The sequence below is a fragment of the Frankliniella occidentalis genome, unplaced genomic scaffold (assembly GCF_000697945.3).
Source record: "Frankliniella occidentalis isolate FOCC.00 unplaced genomic scaffold, Focc_3.1 Scaffold21, whole genome shotgun sequence".
Classification (NCBI taxonomy): Eukaryota; Metazoa; Arthropoda; class Insecta; order Thysanoptera; family Thripidae; genus Frankliniella; species Frankliniella occidentalis.
The window spans coordinates 460,103-478,240 of record NW_026267151.1 but is presented as its reverse complement, the minus strand read 5'-3'; the positions used below and the strand labels follow the sequence as shown (position 1 = coordinate 478,240).

Sequence of the window (18,138 nt, the reverse complement as noted above, 5' to 3'; positions counted from 1 at the left end):
TGGAGTGTATGTTGTGATCTATGTTTAGAAAACTCTTGGCACCCGACCGAGTCAAGGCGAGGGGTGGGGTAGTGCAAGAGGGGTGCACCGGTGCTGCACCGCTCGGAAGTTGCGGCAGCACAACAACTTAGTTTTGGACACTAGGCGAGGCGTCAATATGGGGACCGCGGAGCTGGAGTCCATGAGCTTGGACAGCAAGGACCGCGAAGATGGCGGGTGCGCGTCGGCTGCCGCGACGCTGCCTGACCTGGCGCTGCTCCTCGTGCTCGAGTACGTGGCTGCCTACAACCTCGACGACGTGGTGTCCGCGGGGCAGGTGTGCCGCCACTGGCGCCGCGTCGCGTCCAGCAGCGAGCTGTGGCGCCACCGCAGCCTCCGGAGCCACGGCCTCGCCACGCAGGCCTTCACGCGGGTGGTGACCTTCGCGCCGCGCCTCCGCGCCATGGACGTGTGCTGGATCAATCAGATCAGCCCCGAGGACCGCGCCGTGCGCAAGGCCGCTCTGCTGCGCTCCCACTGCAAGGTGAATAGTCGGCCCAACCCGGGCTCTGTCCATTTCCTGTCGATCCCAAACCAAACTTTCCTCCGTCGTCACTTCAGTTGACCTGCCTTACGGGGGTCATGTGCCACCGGGACTCCACGTGGACGCATCGCCTACTCGCCCTCCACGGCGCGCACCTCAAGAAGCTGGAGGTGTCCACAGTCGACCGGCAGGCTCTGCAAGCCCTTGGAGTTATGCCCCGCCTCCGTGTCCTCCAGGTGTCCGGCTGGGACGCCGAGCTCTACGAAGAGCCCGTCGTGGTCTTCCCTCCAGTCAGGTGAGCGGAGTCCCCGCGCATAGCGAGCTTCCGCGGACAGTGACACCCGGATAGTTAGTAAAATCATACTACGTGATCGAGTTCTGGGGGAGAAAGGCCGGGGCGGGGGAGGGGGGCAGAAAATCGCAAAAATCGGTCAACGAGTGAGTATGAGAACGGCCAACGGCCCCACCCCACATACATTGCGCTGCTGCAGGGAGGGTGGGATCGGGCCAGGCTGTTTGGATGCCCTGGAGGTGCAGGGGCTGCCTCGCGCCACAACAATCTCCATGCTCAAAGCCAGTCGGCGGACGCTGCGAAGGCTCAACCTCGGCGTGGGTACTACCGGTGCGCACGAGAAGACCCATGGGAACTGGCCCCGGACGTGCAACGACCTGTCGCAGGTATGAATCAGTCACTAGAACGTCAACATTACGTCCCCGTGACGTTTCTGTTTGTTGGGTTGGAGTCGTTTGGATGATGAGTACCTCGACTGTAAAGCATGTTGGTACCTCCTTTCAACACAGGTGCTGGCTGACTGCTGTTTGGAGGGGCTACAAGAGTTGATCTTATACCGCTTTGCAGGCTGCTACCACACCACGTCAGAGTGCATTCAGCAGAGAAGTTCTTTGGAGCAGCAATTCCGATTTTGCCTTGTTACTTGCAGTGATTGTAGTCCATACACATTTTAACAGCTTTGAATGATAAATGATATACACTGAAGTAAAAAATAAAGGCAAACAAAAACAGAGAGAAAGTGTATGAATAAGACAGATTGAGCACAGTTAATACATAACTTTAATTCTATATTCACATTTTAAAATGAAACAGTCAAATTGATTAAACAATAGAATACATATCATCAATATGTAGGAAATATCAGACAAAATTGCAACAAAACATTATTGTCTGCAACAACAAAATACAGACAAGCGTGGAAATCACAAAAGATTCACTCAAATAATGGTATCTAATAAGTTAATAAAATTGCTGTAGATAAAATCGTATGCCTCTCACACAGCTACCTGCAAATCAGAAGTGCAGTGTACTGAGATTCAAAATAAAAATGCATCTTGAATTTCAAATGAGGGTGTACTTAAATGGAATGAATATTCAAAGAAAATGTTGAAATGACTAGAAGAAACAAATATATCATGATTTTTTCCCCAGAATTAATGGTAAATTCATTTTCTACAGGAAGCAACAGCTTCTAGTCAAAATCTATAGGTGGAGAACCAAACTTCTATAAGACAATTGAATTGATAAAAATGATGAAAATTGCTTTAAAGACAACCTATAAATTGGGATATAAATAAGATCACAGTCCAACATATGTAGTACTATCCTACTTTACCTTAAAACTACAGAAGTATGCTATTCATGCACATGGACTAGACCAGTCTAGGTATATTGTAGGAGCTCAGAAAAACACAATACAGAACGTTTCAATCTATGATTGAAACATACTGTGCAACAAAGAAATATTAAATATAACAAGTGTTGCAATCTACACACATGCACAAGATGGATAAATACCTTGACATAAAATACAGTCTAAAAATTATTTCAATAGCTCAACTCACCAACATAAAAAAGGCTAAACAACAATCAGTCTTCTCAACAAATTCATGTAACAGCATAAATAAAAATGGAATGTGAGTAGTTAGATACTACATACTAACTGGTGGCCACATCAAAAGATGTGCACCTAATTAAAGTGGACTGGCAAACTACGTACATATTTTTTAAATGACAGTGTAAGAAATGACGATTGCTGTCGACCTAATACGAGCAGGCAACCTGCCCGCACTCCTGCAAGCCCTTACAGTATTAATTGTTAACTTAAGTGTCCACAGATACCTCATATACCCCATGCATGAGCCGACTGTCTCAAACAAAGGCTACCGTTCTGGGACTAGTCCTCGTCCAGTTTGCCCCTCATGTCCACCACGGTGGCGTAGTGCTCCACCATGTCCCTGCACCACGAGCAGCCGGTGGGGTCGTGGTTCACCATGACGGGGTGGAAGCGGTGCCAGAGGCTCTCGTCCTCGCAGACCCGGCCGTGCGCGCGCATGCACTGCGGGTACGCGTTCTCCAGGTGGCCCCTGACGCCAAGCCCCAAGTCCAGGAACACGTGCAGGGCGGGTCGGTGGCGCAGCAACCGAAGAGCCGCGGGCACCCGGCAGCCGAGCGTGTCTTCATGGCACGAGCCGATGACCGTGAGCTCGCGCAGCCCCGGGCACACCTCGGCCGGGATGGCGTCCAGCACGGCGGGCGCGGGCATGGTAGCGATGGTGAAGCGCTCAAGGTGCACCAGCTCGCCCAACACCGCAGGCAGCTCGGCTGCCGCCTCGGGCTCGCCAAAATTGTGGATGCGGACGTAGCGGAGGCCGCGCAGGTCGGCAACGGCGCGCAGCAGCTCCCTGCAGCCCATCGTCATGCCCTGGAAGAAGAGCGTGCGCAGGCGGGCCGTGAGCGCAGAGCCACGCAGGACCGCGGCCACCCGGGGGACGAGCACGCGCACCGTCTCGTGATCCAGCCACTCGCTGTTGAGTTCTAGCGCCTCCAGGAGCGGGCAGGCCTCCAGCGCGCGCACCTCCTCCAGGAAGGGGACGTTGGCCTCGCGCAGGAGCGGGCACTGCGCCAGCGCCTCTATGACCCGGCCCTCCGTCTTGGGCGGTAGCGACACCGTCTCCAGTGTATCCTTGCTGGCCTCCACCAGCGCGTCCACCACGCCCCCCAGCGGACCCCGGGGGCTGGGCTGTGGCACCAGCTTGCAGTACAGGTCCAGGTGGCGCAGACCGCATAGCTGCCCCGGTGCCGGCCGCCAGTCCGTGTGGAAGTAGCTGTTGCGGCCGTCGTACTCGTGCAGCGTGAGCGACACCAGGTCCAGCTCGGCCAGAGTATGCCACAGATCCTCACGAAATTCGGCGCGCTGGTGGTCCCACCACGAGTGCACGTGCAGGTGGCGCAGATACCCCAGCTGGTTGCGCACCATGCGCAGGGCGATGGGCTGGAAGTCAGGTAGAGTGAGCGAGCGCACGCGGCAAGGGGACGTCGTCAGCACCTGGAACACAACAAAGTCTTAACACAGCTTCTGCCACAACGCAAGTTGATTTTCATTGCTCTGACCTACTGGAGTTTGGAAACATGATGGTATCTCGTGGTATCTTCTAATCTGACTCACCTGAAGTTGCTCGTCGCCTACATCATCATGAACAGTCAGATACTCTGATGAAATGTACACACTTTGCAGACAAGGGGCAACTGTCATGGCCCTGATGATTTCATTCAAGTCTTTCTTTACCGATATTTTGGACCACAGCATTCGATCACGACAAAGTCGCTGCCACTGGTGACACACTTGGCTGACAACATCCAGTAACAAGTCCGAACTCAAGTATGAGAAAATTGTGACAATCAGTTCTTCTGGCAAATCTTCAAACTTGGTCTATATCAAAAACAGAATAGATTATAACACTGAGCTAATGTTCAATGAAAAGGGCAGGGTCAGAAGAAAATTAAACCATACATCAAAAGGACATTTGCTGTGAACACTTCGAAGTTGTGAGAGCATCCTTTCACTTTGTTCCAACTGGTACTTTAGCTTTGATACCATCTTCTGCTCAGCTTTAAGCTGTAGTTCCAACTCATGACAACGTTGGAAAGCCTCCTCTGCTGTCAGGGTTGGTGTATGCGCCGAAAGAATGGAAGCGATTGAGGCAGCAAAAGGGGCAGTCAATCGGCTACTTGAGCTAGATGCATTGCCATTGACCTAAAGTAATAATAAAGGTCTTCTTAAGATTAAATGCATAAGGCAAATTATGACACCAGTAAAACAAAGAAACTTACATTAGACTTTCCATCCATTGAAGAAGAGTGTTTGATGAAAGTGTTTTCACTGTCATCCCTGATGCTAAGCTTGACTATCAAATCATTTGTCAGAACATCCTCTTGTCCAGTCTCGCTTATCCTGTCCGTTGCAGATGGCATACTTGACAACCTATGAGACAAACACAGCTAATTATGGTTACAATTTAATTCATGGCTTTGTTGAGAACTAACAATTACAATAATATAAAAACAAACAGGCTATGTTTGGTTGGGTTGCAATTATCCCAAATACGAGAAAACTGTTGCGGAGGATGTGAAATGATCAACAAAAATCACAAAAATATAACAGAGGTACTCAACAATCACAGAGCTACGAAGAGGAAAACAGAAAACAAACCTTATTATTTGCCGACGTGTTTACAAGTTCTGTTTACAACCGTTCAGCAGACGCGGGGACTTTGGTCAGAAATAAGTGAAGAGGAAAAGTCCGGAGTAGGTGGGACTAGTTCTTCATTAAGTTGCGTTGTTCAATGATATCGGACCACAAAAATCTACAACTTCGGCATTAATTTTTTGAGAACATGGAGTTAGGACTTTGACTTCCAGCTCCTCCTACGAGGCGAGATGTCAGTGTCAGTGCGGAGGTGCAGGGTGGGTGCAGTGCGTGCAGTGCGACCAAACTGCCAACAAGCAGCCGAGCGGGCCCAGCAGCCGACACAGCATGTCACATGCCGTGCGAATAAGAAACCGGAGGAATCGGCTGAAACAGGGCTTTGTTTATATTTATGATTTATGTGTTATTGATGCATGCTCCGTGATTAATACGACTAAGTTGTTTCGTGGATTTTCAAAGCCACAATGCTTAGTTATAGAGTAAATTCATTCAACGATGTAAGTTTGGGAGAGCCGGAGCAGGACGCTAATTCAGCTTTGACAGAATTGGATAAAGGTTAGTTTCTCACTGTTGTTTTGTTTACCTATAGAAATGTTAGTAACTCCTATTGTTTTGGCTTCTGATATTTATTTAATTCTTGGTATAAAGACCAACCAGTATTTTGATCTTTTAATGACAATCATACCATTTGTTGCAGGTCTTCGCTCGAGCAAGATTGGTGAACAATGCGAAGCAATTGTCAGATTTCCTCGGTTGTTTGAAAAATACCCTTTTCCTATACTCATAAACTCTTCTTTGCTTAAACTTGCTGATGTTTTCAGAATGGGGTAAGTTTGATCATCATGTGGTACTCTGCCTTATCAATTTAACATGCTTTTTTATGCAGCCTTAAATTATTTCAGAAATAATTTTTTACGGCTTTGGGTACTCCGAGTCTGCCAGCAAAGTGAAAAACATTTAGATAAGATATTAAATGTCGATGAATTTGTACGAAGAATATTCAGTGTAATTCACTCAAACGATCCGGTACATCTATTGAAGTTCACTTTTCTATTTTGTGAGTTATCATTTCGAATAGATTTTTATACAAACTCATTAATGTTTCAGGTGGCAAGAGCTCTCACTTTAAGAACTTTGGGTAGTGTAGCTGGAATTATTCCAGAAAGACAGCATGTTCATCACAGTATTCGCAGAAGTCTGGATAGCCATGATAGTGTGGAAGTGGAAGCTGCGATATATGCGGCTAATCAGTTTGCTTCTCAGTCAAAGTACAACAACGTTTTAAATTCGAATGCTTACTTTTTTTTCTATTTCATATCTAAGCACCACCTTAATCTGCTTTCAGGACCTTTGCTCTCAGTATGTGTAACAAAATGTCAGACATGATCCAAGGATTAACAACTCCAGCTCACATGAAACTTCAACTCATACCTATACTGCAGCACATGCATCATGATACATCTACTGCTGCAATGGTAATGAGTATGGGAAATACTTGCACCATCATTTGATGCTCTTGAAATTAGTTTTATGATTGATTTTTACTCAGGTTCAAGAGCTCTGCACAGATCTGCTCCCCAAGTACCCCGCTCAGGATTTTGTACCTGTCATTCTTCATACTTTGACTCAGTTGGCTTTGGCCACTCTTGTTAATGTTCCAAAGCAAGTAAGAAAGGATAACAGGTTCTTATAAGTGTTCAGTTTGTTACACAGCATATTAGCTCAAAGTTACTTTTCTCCAACCAGGTTAGCCTTCTTCTCCAACACCTCAAAGATGATCAGAGACCTGTTGTCCGGCAAGAAGCTCTTCATGGCCTACGTCTCTTGGCAGCAGAATGTGCACATCTGTGGCCGTCTGGCACTGTGGAGGAGGTGGTGCAAATAGCTGATAACTCTTCTTCGCAGGCTGTTCTAAGCCGTTGTCTGGACGTGCTTCAAGTCCTTGCCAAATCGTCTGCTGCATGCCATTCTCATTTATGCCATGGTCAGACATATGTTAAGCTCATTTATGAAAGTTACAGGAGAAAGCGCCCTCTTTGTATAGGACTCTTATAGTGTGACCTATGAAATTGTAAAAAAAGATTTCCATTTCAGATTCACCATTAATGGAACTTTGCAACAGGACATGTTATTCAAGTGATCCTAGTATAGCAGCAAAAGCAGTGCAAGTTATTACAAGAATTGTGTGTTATAGGTAAAGATGATTGTTTTAATTTGAAAGTATACAAATCTGTAGGGTAATACTAATCTGTGCTGCATTCAGATTGCCTCCCATAAATATATCTCTCTAACTAAAAATTCTTCTATTTGTTGCAAGTTACAAGGAGGAGCATACTCAGGATGCAATTTCTCAAGCTGTAGATGCTGTAGAATCCTTATTCCTTCTCATTACTGTTGGGCAAAGCCAAAAGTACCTTCGTGAAATGAAAATATGTCTTCAGTGTGCTGTAAGTCTTTGTACCGTCAATCGTCAGCTTTGTAATAATTTTGTTCAGCTCTTTGGTACACGGCTTATGTCAGGTAATGTCTTACAGATCCTACCATTCTTTTATTCAACCATGCATTTTGGAAAGTGTCAATGTATTTTTTTTTTCTTCAGGATCTTGTAACTCTGAACTTTGTGAGGCACTGGGTGCAATTGGTAATCTAAGACCATCAGCTCTTCTCTCACTTATACCAGACATTCTATTAAAATTGAAAGAATTGACTTCCACCAACACTTCGGTTGAACAAAACCAATTGAAGGTTTGTCCCTCATCATGATTTTGTTTCAAATTCTTTCCACTAAACATAAAACCATATCTTTATCACATCTTTATTAGGTAAATTTGGCACAAGACTGGGCATTCATTTTCCTAAGTTTCTAATTCTTTGTGAAAATTTACAGGTTATGCTGTGTACTCTTGTTTTTCAATCTGCTGTTGGATTTACCTGGAACCCTGAAGCTAGCGATGTAATAAAGTGTGTTGTGAAAACAAACGACCAGTGGGCAAACTTTAGGACTATGAGAGCTGCTGCCCGATATGGTCATCATTTTATCTCATCTTCACTTGCTGCTAGCCTAAAAGATCATGTCTCTTCTGAACATTTCCATTTTTGGCTTGTTTGTCTGGAAGAATTAAGCTTTGGGGAAGCACAATTACATGACAGCAAAGGAAATACTTGCTTAGAGTCAAGGATAAGTCTTGCAAGTTCTCACTATTGTAAAGCTGCTGCTGCATTAAAGGTAAGTTTAACTGTCATTAACTGGTACCACCTTACTTTATTTATCTATAAAATTGGCATTATTTTCTGTCATATTTTTTTTTTCTTTTTGTTTCAGGCAGCAAGTACTCCTGCTCATTGTCTTCAATTCCAGTCAGAGTTTATTCGTTTGAGAGGAGAATTCTTACAACTTTTAGCTCAGGTAGTACATTGCTGCCGTAGTTATTGCACAGCTCCTCCACCAGCTGTAGCTGGGTCCATGGCAACTGCAACTCGTGATGACTTATTACGATTTGGTCACATTACTCCTGAAGTAAGCCAAGTCTCCAGTAAAACACCATTGAATAATTAAATATTGACAAGCAGTTGCTTTAATCGTAAATTTTTGCTTATAGCTTCGTAAGTGTGCCAAGGATTTAAGAGCATGCGGTGAGATGTATTGGAAACTTTATCAATCAGCTTTTGATGCGGATAAGTGCTCATTAGCCAATATTCAAATGTATCCTTAATGCAATTGAGATTTTAACAAGGGCTACTTTGCTTTCGTTTTATTTCCACTGTAGTTCAGTATGACCTTAACAAGTTTTCCAGATTACAGCAAATGTGTGTTCTCATGGCTCACAGCATTGAAAGGGTTGTTATTACCAACTACCAGGAGGAGACAGCATTTGACTGCAGGTTGGTAACGGTATGGCATTAGGTTACATGAAAAACATCAAATTGTAGTGAAATTAAAATGAGATCATTATGTTCTTTCAAGTCTTCAAGAGTGCAGTTTAGAGACACAATATATGGTAAAATGTTGCCAAGAGGCTGCTGGTCTTGCTCAGGCTATAGCTACAATTCAGGAAGTCAAACCAGTTACACATTTGGTAAGGATGTAACTATATGTTGGAAATTAGAAGTAAATGTTCAGTTTTCATGGAAATTTACCCAGTTTTCATGCCACTATTTTGCAGCATGTCGATGTAGTTCTTAGACAAGCTGAAATCTTGGCAAATACTTCTCTGTGTATACCTCGATTTTTCTTCCAAGTTCTTCAGTCTACAAGTGTCAAGGTAAATTATTGTAATATTGTCTTAAGTTTAATCATTCAATTTGTTGTTGATTTTTCATTTCAACTGTATGCATGAAATCAATTTTTCAGCTTGCTGTGAGTCCACAACCCAGAGTTATGGGAGAAAATATCAGTGTACAAGGTGGATCACAGCTTGCAGTCAAAGTAGAGGGTGTGATACAGCATGGGAAGCGTCCAGGACTGTTCCGAAGAGTCAATAGAGTAATAGTCTCAGTTAACTCCCAACTGCAGGCTAGGCCCAATGTTCAACTGGATGTCAAGGTATTCTATTTTTCAGTTTTCTTCCATGCTCATTTTTTACTTGTTCTTTACCATCCTACCTGCACCTACTTAGTGGTTGAAAGAACGAGTGTTGTTCTCAGTGCAGTGTAACACCTGAAATGTTCCCAATTGCATATCAATACACACAAAGCTCATAGACATACTATTCTAAACTGGGATTGCTGGTTTTGATTTCCTCTACTGTAAGAATTTTTTTTCAGGTGTAATAGTATTCTTTTGAGAACTCAACAAATTTTGCATTGCATTCAGTTTAAGTCCAGTCACAGCTTATTATAGTGGACATTTTAATCTTAGATTATTCAAAACTAAAATTTGGAAAGTTTTCTTTTGAAGTGTGAAATAGCCACCTCCCCCCACCCCACCAACCCCCACCACCAACTTCCCTAGTCTTTCCAAACCCTCCTCCCTTTTCCAGCATCTTGTCTTTGCCCCTCCCCATCAACACAACATGTTAAGGGCTACACTGCACTCAGAATAATACTTGTTCTCTTACAACCAAATCTACTGAGATAAAAGACTCACCCCAACTTTAAAATGATATCTGGAAAGAACAAGTTCCATTTTCACTACAAAATTCCTTTTGTGTTTTTTCCTCCCTTGTTTCTTAGTTTAACATTAAAATTTATTTTTATCTGCTGCATTTTCTTCCTTAGATGGCTGACACAGGGTCTGTGCTTTCACAAACAGTGATTCCACATCGTGATTTCTTCACAGCAGAGTTTTTAATGGCATTTTCAGTCGGTGGACAGTATATTTTGACCATTGAGGCTAGTGTGATTGATGAAAAGGGTAATGCTTGGAGAACTGGTCCAAGGCAGAGTCTCAGTGTTCGCAGCCATGAAGAAACGCCAAAGACATCAAATGTTCAACAAGGAGCTGCAAATCAATCTAGCAGCAGAGCTCGTTACTAAATTGATTCCATTCAGCTATTTGGTGCACATGCAAGTATGTCCATTGTATCTCCTGGTAAAAGCAGCTGTTAAAAATGAATTTATGTAACTGAGAGGAATATTTTTTTTAAACCTTTATTAGAAAAACACAAACAATTGTAAAATCTATCAAAATAAAAAATTAGGTTTTGATAAAAATAATAAACCTAATCATTACATCACAGTTAAGTTAAGTAAGGTTTTGGAATGATAACATCAACATCATATTGTACAAATGTCATGCATTTCATAATACAATTTATATTTTGTAATAATAGTCTTTAAACAAAATTATGACTGGGGAACAGGTTGTTATTGGGTAGTATCAGAACTTTTTCTTCTGAAATCCCCCCTTGTTCCACCTGTTTTCTCCATCAATTTGATATCATATATCAACATGTCATGTGTGACAGCCTTACACATATCATAAATAGTAAGTGCTGCAATTGATACAGATGTCAATGCTTCCATTTCTACCCCCGTTCTTCCCTCTGACTCAACGGTTGCAGTAATGAAGACACTGTTTGTCTCATCATCAATATCAGCGTTAACCTTAATGGAAGATATAAAAATATTGTGGCACAAAGGAATAACTTCAGAAGTCTTCTTTGCACCCTGGATGCCAGCGATTCTGGCAACAGTGAGGACATCCCCCTTCTTCATGTTGTTGTTTCGAATTAGTTCACATACTTTTGCTCCAACAAATATTCTCCCACATGCAGTTGCTGATCTTTTAGACGTGCTTTTATGACTTACATTGACCATGTTTGCCTTTCCAGAATGATCAACATGAGTTAATACAGCTTTATCTTCTTTACTAAATTTATCATCTTCATTAAGACTTGAAGAGGAGTTGGTAGTACTAAACCACCTAGTGGAAACAGTCTCTTGTTGAATTGCAGGAACAAAAGGTTTTGGTGTCCCCAAAATCTTGTATTTGTGCATTCCACCATGCATAATCCAAGAGGTAGCTAGAAGAAGAAAAAGTAGCATTAGCTAATTTTGCAAACTGTAACCAAGAGTCCTCATTCCAGAAATAGGTTGTTCCTATTCACAATCAGTTCAGTCCATGGACCTGAATTAAATCCCAAATTGGCAAGAACTTGCAAACTTATGACAGAGACTCTCAAAGAAGCAATTTGATCCAATACTTTTTGGTATATTACAAGACAGTACATACAATAAAACTACAGTTTTCAACCGCCTATGAGAATCATGGGTCGATTTTGCATCAGAGGTAGATTCAGCATTCCTGAAGAAAAAAAGTGGTTGCTTTCTAATATTTCCTCCAGCTTACTTTGAGCATGAATAGTAATATTAAAAAAAAAGTAAACTTACCAGCATGCTGCTTCTTTTTCCGTTGAAGTGCCAGTCCCACCATTGTAAGTAAGTCCTCCTCACTACAATTATTTCTTAAGGCATCCCTGAAAACAAAAGTTAAGGATACATTTTTTTTCCTTTTCATGCCACATATTTATTACTCATAATTGCATCTATTTACAAAACCAACCTCAAGGATATTTCAGCATTTCCAAAGAGGCAAACTTTTAAGTTGCCATCTGCTGTTAATCTGATTCTATTGCAAGTACCGCAAAAGTTTTTACTCATAGATGTTATAAATCCAAGTTTTCCTTGTGCCCCAGGTATTTTGAACGCCTGAAATATTCACAATGTTATTACCCAGGAATATTTATAACCACTGAGGTTTGTAAACAAAAAATTGACTCAGAAGAATTGGATGAATTTCCTTGCCTTAGATGTATCATTTGGTTCATTCTCAAGTGCCTCTATCCCTGGAAATTCTTTACTCAATACAGATAACATTTCTTTGAAGGGTACCATGCAATTATCATTCCAACCATTGCCAGTGAATGGCATGTACTCAATGAATCTGACATCTACTTTCCGATCCAAAGTGAAACGAGCAAAGTCAGAGATTTCATCATCGTTAAAGCCCCGCATAACAACACAATTCACCTGTAATTGATTTAATGAATGTATGAACTAGTGTTTTGCCTAGATCTAATTGGTTGCCAAGATCTAATTGGTATGATAAAATAGTGAAATACCTTTACTGGCTCAAATCCCAGTTGAATAGCAAGGTCAATTCCTGCAATCACTCTCTCCCATCCCTTGCGACGAGTGACTTGCTCGTAACGGGCTGGTTGCAGTGTATCAAGACTGATGTTCAAAAGATTTAAACCAGCTTTTTGCAAGTTGACAAGCTGACGTGTTAGTGTCAGTCCATTGGTTGTCATCGCTATGGTTCTGAGCCCATCCAACTCATTTAATCTGCCTTCAATAAAATGAACTAGTTAGGAAAAAGTTTTTAATATACAGGATTTTGGAAACTTTTTTGTTTCTTACCAACAATTTCTGTCACGTCTTTTCTTACTGTAGGTTCTCCCCCAGTCAATCGGATTTTATCAACGCCTTGCTTGACAAATAGCCTTGCCAAGTGTACAATTTCATCAGTAGTCAGTAAATTTTCTCTAGGTGTTAGGGAAACTCCATCTCCTGGCATGCAATATGTGCCTAAAAATACCAGTTTTATAGAGAAACAAATGTAAAATATGATATTACTAACTTACTGTGTATAAAACTTACATCTTAAATTACACCGCTCTGTTAAAGATATTCTTAAATAGTTGTGATAGCGACCAAAGGAATCGGTGAGTGGATCAGTAATTTTTGCCTGAAATAAAATATTTGAAGCATATATTAGACAAGTAAACTAAAAACCACTGTTACGAGTCACGCTAAAATTTAACAATTAAAATAAAAGACACTGGCTTACCTCTCTCTCTCGCTTGCTTAAGTCATTTATTGATAAATGCAAAGACTTCCTCACATTGTCAAATGGTTTTAAAAATCTCTTAAGCAGTGAGAGCTGACTAGAAATTATGTAGGTGTTTTTCATGATTAATTAATAAGGAGACAAATTCAAATTGCTACAAATTCATCCAATGTAATGTTGCAGTATCTTCAGTGTTTAGACTAGCAAGGATTATCACTAGGTGTATAGGAATCTAATTAGAGTTCTTAGTTCCCAGCATAACTATAATGCAAAACAATGCTCGCCAGAGTTACCATCAGACCAACTATACTTTACCACTAAGTACCTCCAACACGACTGGCCTTGGGGGTAGAAGCGTTTCGCTTTCGCATAGGGCCGGGCAGTCGCAGTATCTGTTGATGATGAAGCGTAACATTACCCAACCCAACAGCAACAGCTGACGGCAAGAGTTGAGAAGGAGGGAGAGGGGAGAGGGGGGGGGGGTATAGGATTATAGGATATGTGACATTGGGGGGGGGGGGTAGAGGAGAGGAGAGGAGAGGACAATGAAATGAGGGACTGGGGAACAACTTCGGTTTATATAACTCTCCTGGTTTAAGTTTAATTGTGAGCTGTGATGCCCCAAAATCTATTATATTTTACCAAAACACAATATGTTTTAAACTGCGCGCTTTGTGAACATATGACATCAAACTCAGAGGATACCAACATTTATTGGGATCAGAGGCATCTCCGAAACGGAACCTACATATGTAATCCAAAGTTTAACGAAAACAAAATGTTTTTCAGAGAAATTGTAGTGGTAACCACATTAAATTCCGTTTCTCGGCTTGTCTTCATCAGGCGACAAAGGTCCTCCCTTTTGTTGTCACAGAAAAGCTGGAAACGGAAACACATTCAAGCTATAACAAGTTGTCCACCATGAAACAAAAAAAGCATGACCATTTTGTATATTGTAGAATTTTATTGTCCATTAATTTCATAAATGAATGTATTTTTGTCTCATGAAAATATTCTGGATTTGAAATTTTGTGTATTGGGGGAGATTTCTATGTTATCAAATTTCTACTGCATCTTTAAAGTTTAATGCCGTGCGGCAGGCAGGCCTGTTCGTGGGCTGGAAAGCCTAGCCGTGGCAGCCATTTTGGTTATTATTGTTGTAGCCTAGAGGGTCACGAATTATCAGTGAACATCGCCATCGTCAGTGAGCTTATTCTGAAATATTCCGGGATATTGTGATACTAGGTGTTCAAGTTCCACAAATTTTCACTCGTCACCATCCTCACGTCTTCTCCGGGTTCAGCTCCTTGTTGGTCCTTCGCAGCAGTGAACCGAGCTCAAAGATGGCTTGCGCTACGTTAAAACGTTCACTTGAGTTTGATCCTGTACATAGCCATGGCCGACCATCCAAACGGCAAAGATGTCAACCTATGTGCGTTTCACCAAATTCTTCACCCAAAAGTGAACCGATTGCGCCACCTTCTGCTTTCTCTGAAGTTTGCCCCAAGCTAACTCCAGGTAAGACACCTACGTCATTTGGCAGCCATTTGTTTCTTTTTTACTACCTTATTGGCCGTTTTTCGTCCTCTTTCATATTTTTAATGGGACTTCTTTTACTCTTGAGGTACTCTCTGCACCCCAATCTCCTGTACTTTTTGTGAGGACTTAAGGTTCTGCACATTTGGCCCAGTCAGATCAGCTGGCCTAGGGCTCCTAGGCATGTAACATCATCTCAAGAAAGTAGCTGTGTTTCGAGACCGATGCGTTGGGCTTGTCGGGCTTTTTAATTTTTCTTCTAGTTACAAAATTTATGAAATGGGCCAGTTTAGAAGATGCCCAACTTTGTTCTTTTCGGGTCTATTAGCTGTAGGTTCTTTGTTTTGTCTTGCGCCATTGTGATATAAAGGACTTAATTTATTAATTATTATTTGCTTATTGTTGTTTTACTAAAAGACACTTTTTTTTTTGTTAAGTCATTTTTAATTTCTACTCCTTAAGACATTTAAATTGCGTTCTTGTAATTTTATTCATGAATATCAGGTTATTGATTTCCTGCATATTTTCTAGGAATTATAAATGATCTTTCCGTGAGCTAGTTACTGTCAACCTATAATTTTTATTCTCTATTTCTATTAGAAATGATGGCAGCAACTATCAGAGAGGAAGTTCAGCGATTGCAGCGTAGGCGTCAGATGAATGGACAGTCTCATGACACTGATGGCTCGTCAGAAGCTTTGGAATCATTGTCCTCCACATCCTCTCTGCTGTCTCCCAGCACCATGGACAAGCCCCTTTTCACATTCAGACAGGTTGGTCACTCTTCTGTCAGCTATTGACAACTATCCAGTTTTGGATTTCCAATCTGACCTGTGTATCATTCTATTTGGTTGTACAGGTTGGAATCATATGTGAGCGAATGCTTCATGAACGAGAGGTGCAAATCAGAGAAGAGTATGACCGTGCTTTGAACTACAAACTTTCAGAACAGTATGAAGCATTCGTGAAGTTCACAAATGACCAACTTCAGAAGCAATTTCAAGCAAATACTGCTCCCAGCTGTGAGTACATTGTTTGATTCTAAAATGTCAACTAATGCAACCAAAATAAAATTGGTTGAAAATATTAATTGTATGTATTTCTTTTGTTTCAGATCTTTCGTGAGATTCAAGAATATTTACGATTTGCTGAATCAGGTATTCCTGGAACAAGTTTGGTACACCTTTTATACCAAGAAATTGTCTTTGTAGTTTGTGAACCTGCCCCTCAATTTTTATGGAAAGGCTTATATTATTAAAATCAGTAATTCAGGACTTAAGTTTTCTCAATGCCATGATTAACTCTTATCCCAAAGTTTCTGTAGCATGTGACAGTGTCATGTTGGTTACATCTAATGTAAGGCCATTTTCCCGTCTTATTATTTTAAGATTTTACAATATCACAACTAATCTAAAGTGATCTAGGTTTATACAAGGTACTATTAATAGTTATTTGCCAGTTTGAAGGAGCAGTCTCTATGACTGATGGTGATATTGGAGCTTTTAAATATATAATTTGAATATTTTCATCACTCTTATCTCTGGCAAGGAACAATTGGAGGGGTAGGGAGGGGACAATATTAAATAAAAACAAAGCTTTTACGAGTCTTTCCACTTCCAACAGGCATACCTTGAGCCAAATTTTGTGTTCAAATGAGGTAAGGGTATTATTAGATTTAGATTAATTGGGTATTTCAGATGCAGAGTCTTTTTTCGTCTTAAGTGACAATTACTTTTGTAACAATGCTTTTTAAAATTTCAAGTGTTATTACGAATTAAGAACTTGGTAGGATAGCAGGAGAGAAGGGCAGTTTAAATGTTATCTTGTTGAGTTAATTATTACATCTGTTTTCTTTCTTTTCATCTTGTGCGGACGATTTCAAACTCTTCAAATGATATTGCTTGATTTGCATCCCAGATGTACCAAGTTTCTAGTGTAAGACAAAGCATTATTTTTCATCTTAACATGCTTTAAAGACCTATATTCGATTTTATCTAAGTGTTTCCCCCTTATTTCAGTGCTATGTTAAAATTCACTTAATGTGCATCATTCTCAAAGAAACATCTTTTTTTGTTCTTTTTGTTATTTATGTAATTTTTAGCACTAAGTATATCTTAAGTTAAAATTGTTCTCTTGATGTTTGTTGTCTTTATTATTCTGTTGCCTTTCAGTTTTATGCCTCAGTTTCCTGCAAGTCATTGCATTCATGAAGTCTTGTTATCTGAGCCTTATACTGGACTGTCTGGTTGAAGAAATTGATGGTGAACAGAGAACTACATGTAATATAGTATTGAATGCTCAATTGTGTTAATGCACATGATTTGTTAAATTTGGAAGATTTAAGACCCTGTCCTTTTCAGAAAGTGCAAACCATATTCTTCACATGGTGTACTGGTGTACATACAAAGTATATTTTTAACAAGTAACTTTAATTCCTCAAGCCACTCACAAATCGGTTTGGCATTGTATCTGAAAGGTGAAATTAAGTGATTAGTAATCTCTCAATTTGATGACACCATGTTGATCTGTGATTTACCTCTCATATATCCGTATACAAAATTTTCTTGTTAACAATTGGAGAACATGGCAACTCATACCTCAAACATTTTGTTGCTGGATGCTAATGGGTCCTAGGACTTCTTAAAATTAATTCTCAGGGGTGTGATAAAAAAAACAACAGTAATTTTGTTTTGTTTCCCCCCATTTTTTTTTCATTTTTTTTGTTTGTAGACATGCAAAGTTCCCACCTTAGTAATAAGAGCATTTGTTGTAGTGGAAACTCTGCTGTACATTATGTAGTTTTAATAAAATGTAACAGTTTTCAATGTTAATTGCAGCCTGGATTTGTAAACTTGTGAACAACATTCATTATTAATAAGCTGTTTTTGTTGGGAGAAAACATAGTTATTGCGATATTTATATTAAATTTTTGTATCAGCGTAACCATTTTTATGATGGTAATTTGTGTGAATGCTCTGCAATAAAGGAAGACAATCAGCTTATGCTTGTTATTTCTACTCCAAATTGCCAGTGCCAGTCTATAGTATACCTACGGGAACACTAAAACAATTTTTTGTTCCTTCATATAGAGCCCAGGCCTCTTGGTCAATTTTGCTAAATGGCCCAGACACTGAAACAGGAGGAAGCGGATTAGGTGTCTTCTCTGAAGAAAACTGCCCCGTTTTAGACCTCTAAGCTCGAGTTTCTTACACATTTTATGGGTGACCTGAATGTGGGAACACAGAAGTATTTCTTTTAACAAGTCAAAAAACTAGAGACCGTTTTCA

General features: G+C 41.0%; 5 protein-coding genes across 8 annotated transcripts; 3 read left to right on the top strand and 2 right to left on the bottom strand.

The window, feature by feature from the left end:
• The first annotated feature begins 32 nt into the window (after positions 1–32).
• Positions 33–1,554, top strand: LOC113204593 (uncharacterized). The gene is made up of 4 exons (XM_026419813.2): positions 33–523; positions 601–818; positions 1,015–1,201; positions 1,325–1,554. The coding sequence occupies exons 1-4, from the start codon at positions 158–160 to the stop codon at positions 1,487–1,489; spliced, it is 936 nt and encodes a 311-aa protein (XP_026275598.1). The 5' UTR covers positions 33–157; the 3' UTR covers positions 1,490–1,554.
• Positions 1,555–1,577: 23 nt separating this feature from the next.
• On the bottom strand, positions 1,578–5,279 carry LOC113204590 (uncharacterized). Its single transcript, XM_052264769.1, has 5 exons — positions 5,029–5,279; positions 4,650–4,800; positions 4,330–4,572; positions 3,985–4,248; positions 1,578–3,864 (listed from the first exon to the last, which is right to left on the bottom strand). The coding sequence occupies exons 2-5, from the start codon at positions 4,788–4,790 to the stop codon at positions 2,713–2,715; spliced, it is 1,800 nt and encodes a 599-aa protein (XP_052120729.1). The 5' UTR covers positions 4,791–4,800; positions 5,029–5,279; the 3' UTR covers positions 1,578–2,712.
• A 63-nt stretch (positions 5,280–5,342) lies between these two features.
• Positions 5,343–10,590, top strand: LOC113204589 (integrator complex subunit 7). Its single transcript, XM_026419808.2, has 18 exons — positions 5,343–5,580; positions 5,723–5,852; positions 5,928–6,051; positions 6,133–6,293; positions 6,371–6,500; positions 6,575–6,691; positions 6,772–7,009; positions 7,120–7,219; positions 7,343–7,545; positions 7,625–7,770; positions 7,913–8,251; positions 8,348–8,542; positions 8,625–8,728; positions 8,821–8,907; positions 8,990–9,101; positions 9,189–9,287; positions 9,377–9,568; positions 10,243–10,590. Exons 1-18 carry the CDS (start codon positions 5,490–5,492, stop codon positions 10,498–10,500), a joined length of 2,826 nt encoding a protein of 941 aa, XP_026275593.1. The 5' UTR covers positions 5,343–5,489; the 3' UTR covers positions 10,501–10,590.
• An 8-nt stretch (positions 10,591–10,598) lies between these two features.
• On the bottom strand, positions 10,599–13,770 carry LOC113204591 (molybdenum cofactor biosynthesis protein 1). 4 transcript variants are annotated; one of them, XM_052264770.1, is made up of 9 exons: positions 13,631–13,765; positions 13,316–13,412; positions 13,126–13,213; positions 12,886–13,053; positions 12,588–12,814; positions 12,271–12,495; positions 12,029–12,174; positions 11,857–11,942; positions 10,599–11,489 (listed from the first exon to the last, which is right to left on the bottom strand). In XM_052264770.1, the coding sequence occupies exons 4-9, from the start codon at positions 13,040–13,042 to the stop codon at positions 10,831–10,833; spliced, it is 1,500 nt and encodes a 499-aa protein (XP_052120730.1). In that variant the 5' UTR covers positions 13,043–13,053; positions 13,126–13,213; positions 13,316–13,412; positions 13,631–13,765; the 3' UTR covers positions 10,599–10,830. The 4 variants fall into 4 exon arrangements, 3 of the variants coding, with proteins under 3 accessions (XP_052120730.1, XP_026275595.1, XP_026275597.1); XM_026419812.2 differs by adding an exon at positions 11,699–11,770 and having other exon boundaries at positions 11,341–11,489; positions 13,316–13,768; XR_008010862.1 differs by adding an exon at positions 11,594–11,770 and having other exon boundaries at positions 11,349–11,489; positions 13,316–13,769.
• Positions 13,771–14,432: 662 nt separating this feature from the next.
• LOC113204594 (akirin-2) lies at positions 14,433–17,849 on the top strand. The gene is made up of 4 exons (XM_026419814.2): positions 14,433–14,833; positions 15,452–15,624; positions 15,711–15,873; positions 15,966–17,849. The coding sequence occupies exons 1-4, from the start codon at positions 14,659–14,661 to the stop codon at positions 15,974–15,976; spliced, it is 522 nt and encodes a 173-aa protein (XP_026275599.1). The 5' UTR covers positions 14,433–14,658; the 3' UTR covers positions 15,977–17,849.
• Positions 17,850–18,138: the final 289 nt, after the last annotated feature.

What these genes read in the sequence shown, in the direction of transcription:
- LOC113204591 (XM_026419810.2), bottom strand. Translation starts at nt 13,438, where the DNA reads ATGAAAAACACCTACATAATTTCTAGTCAGCTCTCACTGCTTAAGAGA. An exon ending in TGGGATTTGAGCCAGTAAAG is followed by an intron (nt 12,496 to 12,587) that starts GTATTTCACTAT and finishes AATCAATTACAG; the next exon opens with GTGAATTGTGTTGTTATGCG. An exon ending in AATGCTGAAATATCCTTGAG is followed by an intron (nt 11,943 to 12,028) that starts GTTGGTTTTGTA and finishes TTTTGTTTTCAG; the next exon opens with GGATGCCTTAAGAAATAATT.
- LOC113204589 (XM_026419808.2), top strand. Translation starts at nt 5,490, where the DNA reads ATGCTTAGTTATAGAGTAAATTCATTCAACGATGTAAGTTTGGGAGAG. An exon ending in CAGTTTGCTTCTCAGTCAAA is followed by an intron (nt 6,294 to 6,370) that starts GTACAACAACGT and finishes ATCTGCTTTCAG; the next exon opens with GACCTTTGCTCTCAGTATGT. An exon ending in GAGACAGCATTTGACTGCAG is followed by an intron (nt 8,908 to 8,989) that starts GTTGGTAACGGT and finishes TGTTCTTTCAAG; the next exon opens with TCTTCAAGAGTGCAGTTTAG.
- LOC113204593 (XM_026419813.2), top strand. Translation starts at nt 158, where the DNA reads ATGGGGACCGCGGAGCTGGAGTCCATGAGCTTGGACAGCAAGGACCGC. An exon ending in TGCTGCGCTCCCACTGCAAG is followed by an intron (nt 524 to 600) that starts GTGAATAGTCGG and finishes TCGTCACTTCAG; the next exon opens with TTGACCTGCCTTACGGGGGT. An exon ending in CGTGCAACGACCTGTCGCAG is followed by an intron (nt 1,202 to 1,324) that starts GTATGAATCAGT and finishes CTTTCAACACAG; the next exon opens with GTGCTGGCTGACTGCTGTTT.
- LOC113204594 (XM_026419814.2), top strand. Translation starts at nt 14,659, where the DNA reads ATGGCTTGCGCTACGTTAAAACGTTCACTTGAGTTTGATCCTGTACAT. An exon ending in TTGCCCCAAGCTAACTCCAG is followed by an intron (nt 14,834 to 15,451) that starts GTAAGACACCTA and finishes TATTTCTATTAG; the next exon opens with AAATGATGGCAGCAACTATC. An exon ending in CCCTTTTCACATTCAGACAG is followed by an intron (nt 15,625 to 15,710) that starts GTTGGTCACTCT and finishes TTGGTTGTACAG; the next exon opens with GTTGGAATCATATGTGAGCG.
- LOC113204590 (XM_052264769.1), bottom strand. Translation starts at nt 4,790, where the DNA reads ATGCCATCTGCAACGGACAGGATAAGCGAGACTGGACAAGAGGATGTT. An exon ending in CAATGGATGGAAAGTCTAAT is followed by an intron (nt 4,573 to 4,649) that starts GTAAGTTTCTTT and finishes TTATTACTTTAG; the next exon opens with GTCAATGGCAATGCATCTAG. An exon ending in TAGGCGACGAGCAACTTCAG is followed by an intron (nt 3,865 to 3,984) that starts GTGAGTCAGATT and finishes GTTGTGTTCCAG; the next exon opens with GTGCTGACGACGTCCCCTTG.